This window comes from Squalius cephalus (assembly GCF_949319135.1).
Source record: "Squalius cephalus genome assembly, chromosome: 2".
Taxonomy (NCBI): Eukaryota; Metazoa; Chordata; class Actinopteri; order Cypriniformes; family Leuciscidae; genus Squalius; species Squalius cephalus.
In genome coordinates, this window is record NC_137123.1 from 63,732,900 (window position 1) to 63,745,399 (window position 12,500).

At 41.0% G+C, this 12,500-nt stretch overlaps 1 protein-coding gene across 1 annotated transcript in view; it reads left to right on the top strand.

Annotated features, from left to right (window-relative positions):
• ercc5 (excision repair cross-complementation group 5) overlaps positions 1 to 12,500 on the top strand; it is a 17,952-nt gene that overhangs the window by 1,435 nt on the left and 4,017 nt on the right. The window contains exons 4-14 of the mRNA XM_079863991.1: positions 747 to 862; positions 935 to 1,036; positions 3,593 to 3,647; positions 3,985 to 4,128; positions 4,829 to 5,015; positions 6,072 to 6,638; positions 7,420 to 7,587; positions 8,219 to 8,451; positions 8,919 to 9,038; positions 9,130 to 9,343; positions 10,577 to 10,721. Coding sequence (XP_079720117.1) covers positions 747 to 862; positions 935 to 1,036; positions 3,593 to 3,647; positions 3,985 to 4,128; positions 4,829 to 5,015; positions 6,072 to 6,638; positions 7,420 to 7,587; positions 8,219 to 8,451; positions 8,919 to 9,038; positions 9,130 to 9,343; positions 10,577 to 10,721 — 2,051 coding nt within the window. The remainder of the gene's footprint in view (positions 1 to 746; positions 863 to 934; positions 1,037 to 3,592; positions 3,648 to 3,984; positions 4,129 to 4,828; positions 5,016 to 6,071; positions 6,639 to 7,419; positions 7,588 to 8,218; positions 8,452 to 8,918; positions 9,039 to 9,129; positions 9,344 to 10,576; positions 10,722 to 12,500) is intronic.

Sequence of the window (12,500 nt, forward strand, 5' to 3'; positions counted from 1 at the left end):
TCGAAGCCCTAAAATTATACTTACTTTTTTTTTTTGTCCAGAAAGCTTATTTTATTTCATTTTGATAAAAAAAAATCTTTTTTTTTTTATGCAATTTTTTTGTAGATTTTTTTAAAATTATTTATTTAATTTACCTTTAAATGACTAGATTTGATCAATAAATAATAAATAAATAGTAATTTAAGCACATTCCTCACATTCTTTTAACTTAAATTCAAAATAACTCACAATTTCATACATAAACCTTTTAATTCAGCTCTAAATATCTTACATTGTGTGTCTTTGACTTCTTGTGGAAATATAATAATATAAGATATTTGATGCCTCTAGATGGGCTTATATCTCTATATGGAGTAACTGAGCTGTTCCTCTGGGTCCTAAAGCCAGTTTCTCTTCAGTGTGCATTCACATACACATGTAGACATTATACAATCATTTATTGGTAAAGTTTTAGCATTTTTATTTTAAATTGAGCATTTTTAGTTTTTTCCATGTGTCCTGAAGAAGCATTCAATTCATTCCTAAAGGGGTCAAATTTAACTTTTTAAAATGTCAACCACAAAGCTCCTCGAATCTATTCAATTTTGTGTGTGTGTATTCATGGTTCAAGTGCGACAAAAGTCCTGTAGTCTTGGACCCCTCTGATGAACACTACATTTTTAAACATTTTTCAAAAGTGATTTCCGGGTCAAAATGACCCGAGGGAAGGATTACGGTAGGAATAACGACATTCTGAACACGTTCAGGCGATCCGGAGACAACGGCGTGAGGAAATGAGCCGAGAGTCCAGACAGACCAATGAGAAACTCCTTCAGACGTTCCTGAAGAGACAGGCCATCAAGGCAGCTCTCGGGGATCGAAGGTACGAGCCTTAGTTCACGTTCACAGCTGTTCATCCCACAGAGAAACATGCTCTTTTCCCTGTTTCCCGCAGTGAAGAGTCGGTTCCCAGCCTGTCGTCTGTGAGACGAGATGATCAGGATGACATGTACGTTCTTCCCGCGCTTCCTCCCGATGAGGACAGAGACGAGAGGAGGTGAGATCGGGGACAAACAGCACATAATGATTAGAGATGCACCGATGTATCGGCCAATAATCGGTATCGGCCGATAAACGCTATTATTAACGCTATCGGGCATTTAAAAACAGCCGATTATCAGTGCCGATTATATCCTGTCAATCAAAAGGGGGCGGGAAAACGTGTTTAGACTGCAACTCACACTGTGTGTGAAGAAAATCTCTCATGTTGAATTGAGGGCAAGTTACAATAACACATAATAACGCATTAACAGTTAAAAACAGCACAAACAAAACATTTGACCCTATAAAGCACCCGTAGTTCAAGCCAGGGTTGCCAGATCTGTATTTATATCTAAACATTTGTAGCGCGCCTCACATCCAAAAACCGCAAATAGCTCTTTGTTTCTTTTTAGAAGTAGCAAAGCACAGTAGGCGCGTTTCCATTATAGATTTGCGCAAAACTTTTGTGTTTTTTCCGACAAAAAACTATTACGAAATGACGGCGTTTCCATTAACCGATGTTATGCGACTAAAACTTCAGTTTTTCCTCTCGCGATCAGTAAATCATTCCAAAAACCATGGCAACGGACGCTGGTGGGTTTCTGTACTATATCCCAGCCACTGCACTGGCCATTATTATTAATGGAAGGAGATGTGTGTGTGTTTCCAAGCATTAATGGTGAGGAAAGACCCTTATTATACTGTGAGCGGCACATATGAGGAGTTTCTGAGTGTTTCTCCCTCAGATCTGCTTCCAGGTCTTGATTGTGGCATTTATTTGAGGTTTAGAATCTAGTATTCCTGTAATAATTTTGTCTTATATGAATTTAAAGGTCCCGTTCTTCGTGATCCCATGTTTCAAACTTTAGTTAGTGTGTAATGTTGTTGTTAGAGTATAAATAATATCTGTAAAATTATAAAGCTCAAAGTTCAATGCCAAGCGAGATATTTTATTTAACAGAAGTCGACTACAGTGAACGGCCCGTTTGGACTACATCCCTCTACTTCCTTCTTTAATGACGTCACTAGAACCGTGTTTTGACTAACCTCCGCCCACAGGAATGCTCCCTCAACTCTACCGAAATTCGTTTATGTACTTACTGTGTTTACTCAGCTCTTACGGTGATTTTCTGAAGTAAAACTGACGCTTCATCTTTTGTGTGATGTACAATAAACATTATTAAACTCATCAGTATATGTTTGATCATCATTCAGACAGCAGACTTGTAGGCTATTAATAAATAATAGATACATACAAGCAGATGACAAATACGTTATAATAACCGTAATTAAACTACTAAACTATACCTGTTCCATCTCTATACAGCACTCTGACTCTGTAGGCATTATTGTCCGACTCGAAATGAACACGTTACTGAGAGTTTCTGATATTATCATCATTCCGTGAGATGAGATTGTCCTGACAGACTGAGCGCGAGCTCATGAAGCTCCGCCCCCTGGGTCGTCCAGCAGCAGCTCATTTGCATTTAAAGGGCACACACTAAAACAGCGCGTTTTTCTGAGCCCCAAAAAATGACAATTTAAACATGCTGTAAAAAATGATCTGTTGGGTATTTTGAGCTAAAACTTCACATACACACTCTGGGGACATCAGAGACTTATTTTACATCTTGTGAAAAGGGGCATAATACGGGACCTTTAATAAAGAACTCTGTCTCGTATTCTGTCCAAGCACAACTCGCCCTCTATGTCATGTGACTGTAAATGCGCAAAAACTGTTTCCATTGCAGTTTTGCGAAATATTTCTTTTTCGAATTGCCTGAAAAACCCCCTCATGCGAGCGGAAAAACTTTTTTGCGATAAATGGGAGTTTTTGCGAAATTGACGTGTTTCCATTTGGGCGTATTTTCAATTTGCAATTTCAATTTGCGCAGTTTGAAGAGTAATGGAAACGCGGCTAGTGTCATCTTTCAAATTCTGTCCATTTTATCATGAAATTCAAACAATAAATGGCGTTTTAACGCGCTTAAATGTGACGTGATGATCACTGTAGTGCCTCAGAGTCTTTTTATCCACTTTAATACAAATTATATCTAGTAAAACATGCATGAACATCAGAAGGTATGTTTAAAGATATCCGTATCATGTCTCATGTAATCTCTCAATCAGTGTTTAAAGATGTCAATAAAACAGCTTGTGAACCTGATGTTGCGTTTTCCTCTGGATAGTCATGCGTTTGTTAGTTAGCTATAAAGAAAACACTATAGAGGAGCTTATTTACTGTTAATTATATATGTATGTTTGAATAAATGTGCCATGAAGACAAGTGCTTATGAAAACTACCTTATTTGTGCATCTGAGTTGTATACACACATTTAATGCACATTTATTTGGGTGCAATTATTATATCAAATATTTACAGTATTATATATATAAAATAAATAGCAGTTTAATATAATAAAGGGTTTTTGCAGCATTATTTGGGAGAGATTTTTTTTTTCCATAAGAAATACCAAACTGTCGATATCTAACCGAACTATGTCGATATTAATTTATGTATAAATAATAATGATGATAATGAAGGACAGTGTCTTCATGAATGTGTCTGTAGTTCAGAGGAGGAAAGAGAAGGAGACGAATCACTGCAGACCTACAGCAGCGTTCAGGTGAGACGAACCACATTATATAGTGCTTTTCTAAATACACACAGTTTCAGAGCAGATGTTAATGTTTATTATATCTTCATGCCTTATAGTCGCATTTAAAGAGCCCCTAAAGACTGTTTATTGTGCTTGAGTGGATTATTGTTACTTTTTACTTATTGTTTTGATGTCTTTGTTATCATTTCTGTGTGTAGCTTTGGGTTTGAGAAAAGCACAATATAAATAAAATGTATTATTAGTATTATTATTTAGCAGATTAGAGCTGGACGAAACTAAAGTTTAGATTTTGCCACGATAGCACATCGTATAAACCGCTTTTTATTTTTGTGTGTGTGTTCAGGAAGAGATCTATCACAATCCTAACTCCGTCGACATCAACTCTGAGGAGTTTTCCCTCATGCCACCGGAGATCAAACACGAAATCTTGAAAGAAATGAAGGAATTCAACAAGAGGCGACGCACACTTTACCACAAACCGCCAGAGGTGATGCCGATCACACACTGCAGAAAATCTTGTTTTCCAGTACAAATATCTAAACATTCCTATATTTACTGGAGAAGCAAAATGACTGAAGATATGGCGCCCATATTGTGTTCTTTTTCAAAGTCTTGATGTTGTTTTTGGGCTCTACTATTCAATTCACGTTTATTTGTGCAGCGCTTTTCACAATACACATCGGTTTCAAAGCAGCTTTACAGAAAATGCATGAGTCCACATTACAGTGATCTGTTATCAGAGGAAACTGTCTTAGTTATGTATTTCAGAAATGTAGGCTACATATAAAAATCACAGTTAGCTAAAAATGTATTAATTTAAACAATGTAATTTACTAGAACAGGTTTTCCTGCTTGAATGTTGATTATTCTCCTCATATTCTCCATTGTTGCGGCTCCTCTCTTCCCAGTCTGTCAGTAACGCTCTGTTTACTTCCTGTCTCTATGAAGCCCCTCCTTCTGAAAAGCACACTGTGCTCTGATTGGTCGGCTGGAGCAGTGTGTTGTGATTGGTCGAGCGCTTTGAGTGTGTTTGGGAAATGTCCCACCCCTTTCCATAACCGGCAGTTTAACACACTACTAACTAACTCAACCAGGCCCCGCCCCTTTATTCTGCGCATTAATTATTATAATGAGGAATATGTGTTCTCACGTGATCTTCTTTAACCCCTGATATCCTGGTCTCTCAGAGGTCCAGTGAGTTCTCTCAGTATCAGCTGGCGGGTCTCCTTCAGAGGAACAAACTCAACCAGCGTCTGGAGGGAGTGCAGAAGGAGATGAACCACCTCGGCTCTGAGGAGAGAGAGGGCAAAGGTCAACACGTGGAGACCCGCCGCCTCGTGTCTGAGGACTCGTCCCACTACGTACTCATCAAAGGTCTGGACAAATACACTGGCAAAGAGGCTTTCAGCTCATATCGGTCTTCCTGGGGTCAACACAACAGTTAAAAACATACATTATTTATGATCACATACACAAAAACATTAAAAAAATACTCTCAATAACAAATCAGGGTCCAAAAACAACCACTATTAACAACTTATTCAGCTTTGAGATCATTTAAACCAGAGTTCAATCGTTTGGCATCGGTATGATTTTTTAATGTTCCAAAGCTGCTTTTATTTTAATCAAAAAATACAGTAAAAACAGTGAAATATTTAAATCATCTGTTCTCTATGTGAATATATAGTAAAGTGTAATTTATTCCTGTGATCAAAGCTGAATGTTCAGCATCATTACTCCAGTCTTCAGTGTCACATGATCCTTCAGAAATCACTCTATAATGATGATCTGATGCTCAAGAAACATTATTATTCATATGTTTGTGGAAACTGATACATTTAATTTTTCAAGATTGTTTGGTGAACAGAAAGATCAAATTTGAACTAGAATTGTAACATTGTAATTGTAACATTCTAAATGTCTTTACTGTCACTTTTGATCAGTTATGATTATTATCAATGTTGTAAACTATGGAAGCTTGTTTCCGCCACAGAATAAAAAATAGAAAAGCTAACTGCGACTTTTTATCTCAGAATTCTGACTTTTTATCTCAGAATTACGTGATATAAACTCGCAATTGTGTGTTATAAAGTCAGAATTGTGAGATATAAATTTGCAATTCTGAGGAAAAAAGTCAAAATTGTGAAATAAAAAGTCGCAATTATCTTTTATCCTGTGGCGGAAACAAGCTTCCATAGTAAACACTTCATATTTCTGTGGAAACTGTGATGCATTTTATTTTTCTGGATTCTTTGATGAATAGAAAGATCAAAAGAACAGCATTTCTTTGAAAAATAACCATTAAAAATGTCCCTTTTGATCGATTTAATGGGTCCTTGATTAATAAAATAATTAATTTCTTTAAAAAACAATCTGCGTGTCCTACTAAAATACGACAAAGTAAAGGTTTTCTGTTGTTGTGTTGTTCAGGGTCTCAGGAGAAAGCCAGCGCTCCAGAGGGCCGGCCGGCTCCAGCGCTGTGGTCCAGTTCCCCGTGGGATCGTAAAGCGAAGCCTAAAGGAAAACCTGAGCCGTTGTGGCGACCCGTGAGCGAGACAGACGAGAAGAAGAACAAGCCGTCCTCCTCTTCCTCCTGTCATGAGGAAGGTCCTCCAGCGTCTCCTCGAACTCTGCAGGCCATCCAGAACGCCATGATGGACAGCAGCTCTGAGGAAGAAGACACGAGACCACCGGATGATGATGATGATGGAAGTGTGTCGCCTCGAACTCTACATGCCATCCAGAGCGCCATGATGGATCCGCCGGCCCACAAACACAAGACGTACGTCATCACGAGCGGCTCAGACGACGAGGAGGAGGCTTCAGGATCAAAGATTCAGGACAAAACATCAATTATTCCCAGTTCTGCAATAGAGACACGAGAGCATCCGAAGCAAACACACCCGAGTGATTCCTCTGATCCTGTGAATGCAGACAGAGAGCAAGAAAACAAACCCGAGAGTGGAGATCATGAGGGGGAAAGCAGTACTACTGAAGGTACTACACTTTTATTTATTCGCTTCGGCACTATTTTCACAAGTTAGGTGTACATTTCCAAAACTCTTAGTGCTAATATCACAACAGATCATCAGAAGTGCACTTTTTTCAAACATTTCATCATGTTTTCAATTGAGTTAGCACAATACACAAAATCACAAAGTATCATTTTCACAACACAGAACATAAATGTTTCATTCACAGTCATAAAGCTCTTACTATCAAACCTTTGATTTGCATCTCTTCTCGTTTAGTTTACTACATTTGTCTAATATTTAACCCAACTGATCTTAATGGTTAATCAATGAATCATCCGGCACACCTATAGATTTCTGTAGATATTGATTCTATATACAGTTTCTATAGAACTTGTTTGCAATTTCCGATGTGGACAACGGTGATTTGAAACATGTATCTTGCATTGTTTGCTGTTGAATGAACTGCTTGTTAAAAGTACTAAATTGAAAGAAGATCACACTGTTGTGTTTCTGTGATTAAACCAAATGTTCTCATTACATATTACAATAATCTTGTGTTTGAAACATTTATGTGGACTGAGATGTGTGTATTACTGTAATGAAAGCATGAGATCAGGTTTTGAAAGTGTTACAAGTGTGATCGGTGTTACAAGAGTTTTGAAAATGTACACGTTACTTGTGAAAATAGTACCAAAGCCAATAAAAAAAACTGATATTTCCCTATTAAACACATTTACTGATGTTTAAACTTACAGCGAGTGCACAGAAGCCTGAATACACTGATTACTCATTATTATTTCCAGTAGAGAGCCGTGAGCCACGAGACAACGCAGTGAATCTGGAGCAAACACACCCGAGAGATTCCTCTGGTCTGAGAACTGACAGAACGCACGAAAACAAACCCGAGAGTGAGGAAGAGGAGGAAGAGGAGGAGGAGGAGGAGGAGGAGGAGGAGGAAAGCAGCTCTGAAGGTCACACACACACACCTACAAGAGGAATCAGAGTCATGGACACACACACACACACACACACACACACACACTGATCGCTTTACAGCAGAAACAGGACAATAACAGAATCAATGCAAACTTCATCTAATATGAGACGCATTTAAATTCAGCTGTAAAGCAGATATAATAATATACAGTCAGACCAACATTTATTCAACACTTCTCACATTATCAGTTTATTCGCTATAGTTTAGAAAATGGTACTAAAGAGCTCAGAGTTATGAACTCAGCTGATATTTGACTGGTTTTGTCCGTCCTTCTGTTAGACTGTCTCACACATGAATTATGTTGAATATCTGTCAGCTGTTAAATTTAACTACACAATTAGATAATACCAGTTTAGCTCAACCAATCACCAAGCAATGCTTCATTGTGTTCAGTCTGTGTGTGAAAAGAGCATTAGCAATTAAAGAAAACACACTTCAGCAGAACATGATCAGCTCAAAGTGTCCCAATCATTTCTGCTCCCAATGTCACTGGTAGTCTCTGTATGAAGAGTTATTGGGTGTAATATGTCACAATTAAAGAAAAAAACAAAAAATCTTCATGTGCTTCACACACACACACACACCTGTTCATCTGGTCTCTGCAGAGAGCTTTATCGAGGTGTGTGATGTGGAGGAAGCGTCTGACACAGAGCAGTCTCACACCAGAGCAGAAGAAGAAGATAAAGGCCCCACAGAGGAAGAGGAGGAGAGAAGAGAGGAGGAAGAGGAGAGCAGAGAGGAGGAGGAGGAGAGCAGAGAGGAGGAGGAGAATGGGGATGAAGAAGAGGAGGCCGTGGGTGAAGCTCCTGCTGGCGCTGAGTGGGATCATATCGACATGGTAAATCTCACAGGCTCCCAGAGAGCGTCTGCAGTGTGTGTGTGTGTGTGTGTGTGTGTGTGTGTGTGAGTGATGAGTAGGTTTAAGGGTCGGGTTTGTGTGTGTGTGTGTGTGTGTGTGTGTGTGTGTGTGTGTGATGGGTAGGTTTAGGGGTCAGGTTAGTGTGTGTGTGTGTGTGTGTGTGTGTGTGTGTGTGTGTGTGTGTGTGTGTGTGTGTGTGTGTGTGTGTGTGTGTGTGTGTGTGTGTGTGTGTGTGTGTGTGTGTGTGTGATGGGTAGGTTTAGGGGTGGGGTTAGTGTGTGTGTGTGTGTGTGTGTGTGTGTGTGATGGGTAGGGTAATAGAAAATACAGTTTGTACAGTATAAAAACCATTATGCCAATGGAATGTCCTCACAAGTATAGCAAAACAAACCTGTGTGTGTGTGTGTGTGTGTGTGTGTGTGTGTGTGTGTGTGTGTGTGTGTCAGGAGGACCTGCTGCAGATGGACAGAGACCTGCAGGATGAGCAGATGATCCTGAGAGAGCAGAAACAGCATCAGGAGCGCAGCAGCTCCAGCGTCACCGGACAGATGTGCCAAGAGTCTCAGGTCAGAGTTCACTCCACGCAAACATGTCCCACAGAACAGGAGTGTGTGAGTCGTGTGCTGATGCTAGCGGTGTGTTCTGATGCTCGCTCAGGAGCTGTTGCGTCTGTTCGGCGTGCCGTTCGTGGTGGCGCCGATGGAGGCCGAAGCCCAGTGTGCGGCGCTGGACCGGCTCGACCAAACGCACGGCACCATCACCGACGACAGCGACATCTGGCTCTTCGGCGGACGCCACGTCTACAGGAACTTCTTCAGCCAGAACAAATACGTGGAGCTCTACCAGTCAGCTGACATGCAGAACCAGCTCGGTGAGCTCTTCATCAGTCCGGCTTACGTTTTAGTTAAAGGTGCAGTGTGTAAATTTTAGCAGCATCTAGTGGTGAGGTTGTGAATTGCACACAACAGAAGTTATGGTGGCCGACAGGAAGTGATGTCGTCGTCTGAGACGGCCTAAAATAATACCATAAACATTAATTTAACAACATATAAAACCCTAATGTACATAACCGATCAGAAAAAAAGGTTATTCCCTTAAACATCCATCAAATGTGATTCATTCTGGGAATGTCAAGATTACTTTTTCTTTTAAATTATTGTTCTTTTTTTACTTCCAAAAACTTTTTGAAAAATTTTATGAAATTTGCTGTTAGATTTATTACAGTTTTTCATCGTATATAGTAAGGTACTAATTAAAGTCCCCCGTAGTCAATCATTTTATACCTTAACATGACATATTTAAAAGTCTTTCCTTGAAACAAAATGTCTTCATGTCTTAAAATATCTTGAGTGTAACTCGACACCCTTGCCTCATTTAGTATGCGTGGTTCTATGAATATGCAAATGAGCCCCGCCTCCACTCACTCACTCACTCAGAGATCCACTGGTTGATGATCACACGTTGATCTGATTGGTTACAAGGTAGTTTGTGACGTCAGAAACACCAGCGATTTCAAAGCGTGTGTTTGAGACTGTCTTTGGTTCACTGCAGTTTTAAGGAGGAAATACTCAGCAATGCTGTCGACTTATGAATTTACACATATTAAAAACACCACACAGACACATAAACAACATTAAAAGCTGGATTTACATGTGTTTAATGTCACTCAAAAATGTCAAATCTGTCATCATTTACTCATGTTGTTCCAAACCCTTAGACTTTTATTCATCTTTGAAACACAAATGACCATATTTTAAATGAAATATGAGATATTTCGTGCATGCGTGAGCTTTTGTTGCTCTATGTATGTTCGCTGATCAATGTTTATAAGCCAAAATTACAGTATATCAGTATTACAGACATATCAAGATTCAGATTAAACCCGTATGGATTCATTTATATGTGTTCAAGTCCTTCTGGGAAGTAAAAGCGTCGTCAGCTCGTAAACTCAAAGGAAATCCCATCAACATGTAAATGACTTGATCACACCATCATTTTACGATCTCTTTATGAAACATCAGTTTTGACATTTTGTGTGTGTATTCTTGGACCCTCTGATGGTCTTGGACCCTCTGATGAACACTCAATGTTTCACTGTGTAAAGGTCTGGACAGGAGTAAACTGATAAACCTGGCGTATCTGCTGGGCAGCGATTACACCGAGGGGATCCCGGGAGTCGGCTTCGTCACAGGGATGGAGATCCTCAATGAGTTTCCCGGCGCTGGATTAGAGCCGCTCCTTCAGCTCAGGTGCGAAACACACACACACCTGTGTATCACACACACACACCTGCATATCAAACACACACACACCTGCGTATCACACACACACCTGCGTATATCTAACACACACCTGCGTATCACACACACACCTGCGTATCACACACACACACCTGCGTATCACACACACACCTGCGTATCACACACACCTGCGTATCACACACACACACCTGCGTATATCTAACACACACACCTGCGTATCACACACACACACCTGCGTATCACACACACACACCTGCGTATCACACACACACACCTGCGTATCACACACACACACCTGCGTATCACACACACACCTGCGTATCACACACACACCTGCGAATATCTAACACACACCTGCGTATCACACACACACCTGCGTATCACACACACACCTGCGTATCACACACACCCACCTGCGTATCACACACACACACCTGCGTATCACACACACACACCTGCGTATCACACACACCTGCGTATCACACTCACACCTGCGTATATCTAACACACACCTGCGTATCACACACACCTGCGTATCACACTCACACCTGCGTATATCTAACACACACCTGCGTATCACACACACCTGCGTATCACACTCACACCTGCGTATATCTAACACACACCTGCGTATCACACACACCTGCGTATCACACTCACACCTGCGTATATCTAACACACACACCTGCGTATCACACACACACCTGCGTATCACACACACACACACCTGCGTATCACACACACACACACCTGCGTATCACACACACACCTGCGTATCACACACACACACACCTGCGTATCACACACACACACACCTGCGTATCACACACACACACCTGCGTATCTCACACACACACACACCTGCGTATCACACACACACACCTGCGTATCACACTCACACCTGCGTATATCTAACACACACCTGCGTATATCTAACACACACCTGCGTATCACACACACACACCTGCGTATCACACTCACACCTGCGTATCACACTCACACCTGCGTATATCTAACACACACCTGCGTATCACACACACCTGCGTATCACACTCACACCTGCGTATATCTAACACACCTGCGTATCACACACACCTGTGTATCACACTCACACCTGCGTATATCTAACACACACACCTGCGTATATCTAACACACACACCTGCGTATCACACACACACACACCTGCGTATCACACACACACACACCTGTGTATCACACACACACACACCTGCGTATCACACACACACACCTGCGTATCACACACACACACACCTGCGTATCACACACACACACCTGCGTATCACACTCACACCTGCGTATATCTAACACACACCTGCGTATATCTAACACACACCTGCGTATCACACTCACACCTGCGTATCACACACACACCTGCGTATATCTAACACACACCTGCGTATATCTAACACACACCTGCGTATATCTAACACACACCTGCGTATCACACACACACACCTGCGTATCACACTCACACCTGCGTATATCTAACACACACCTGCGTATATCTAACACACACCTGCGTATATCTAACACACACCTGCGTATATCTAACACACACCTGCGTATCACACACACACACCTGCGTATCACACTCACACCTGCGTATATCTAACACACACCTGCGTATATCTAACACACACCTGCGTATCACACACACACCTGCGTATATCTAACACACACCTGCGTATCACACACACACCTGCGTATATCTAACACACACCTGCGTATCACACACACACCTGCGT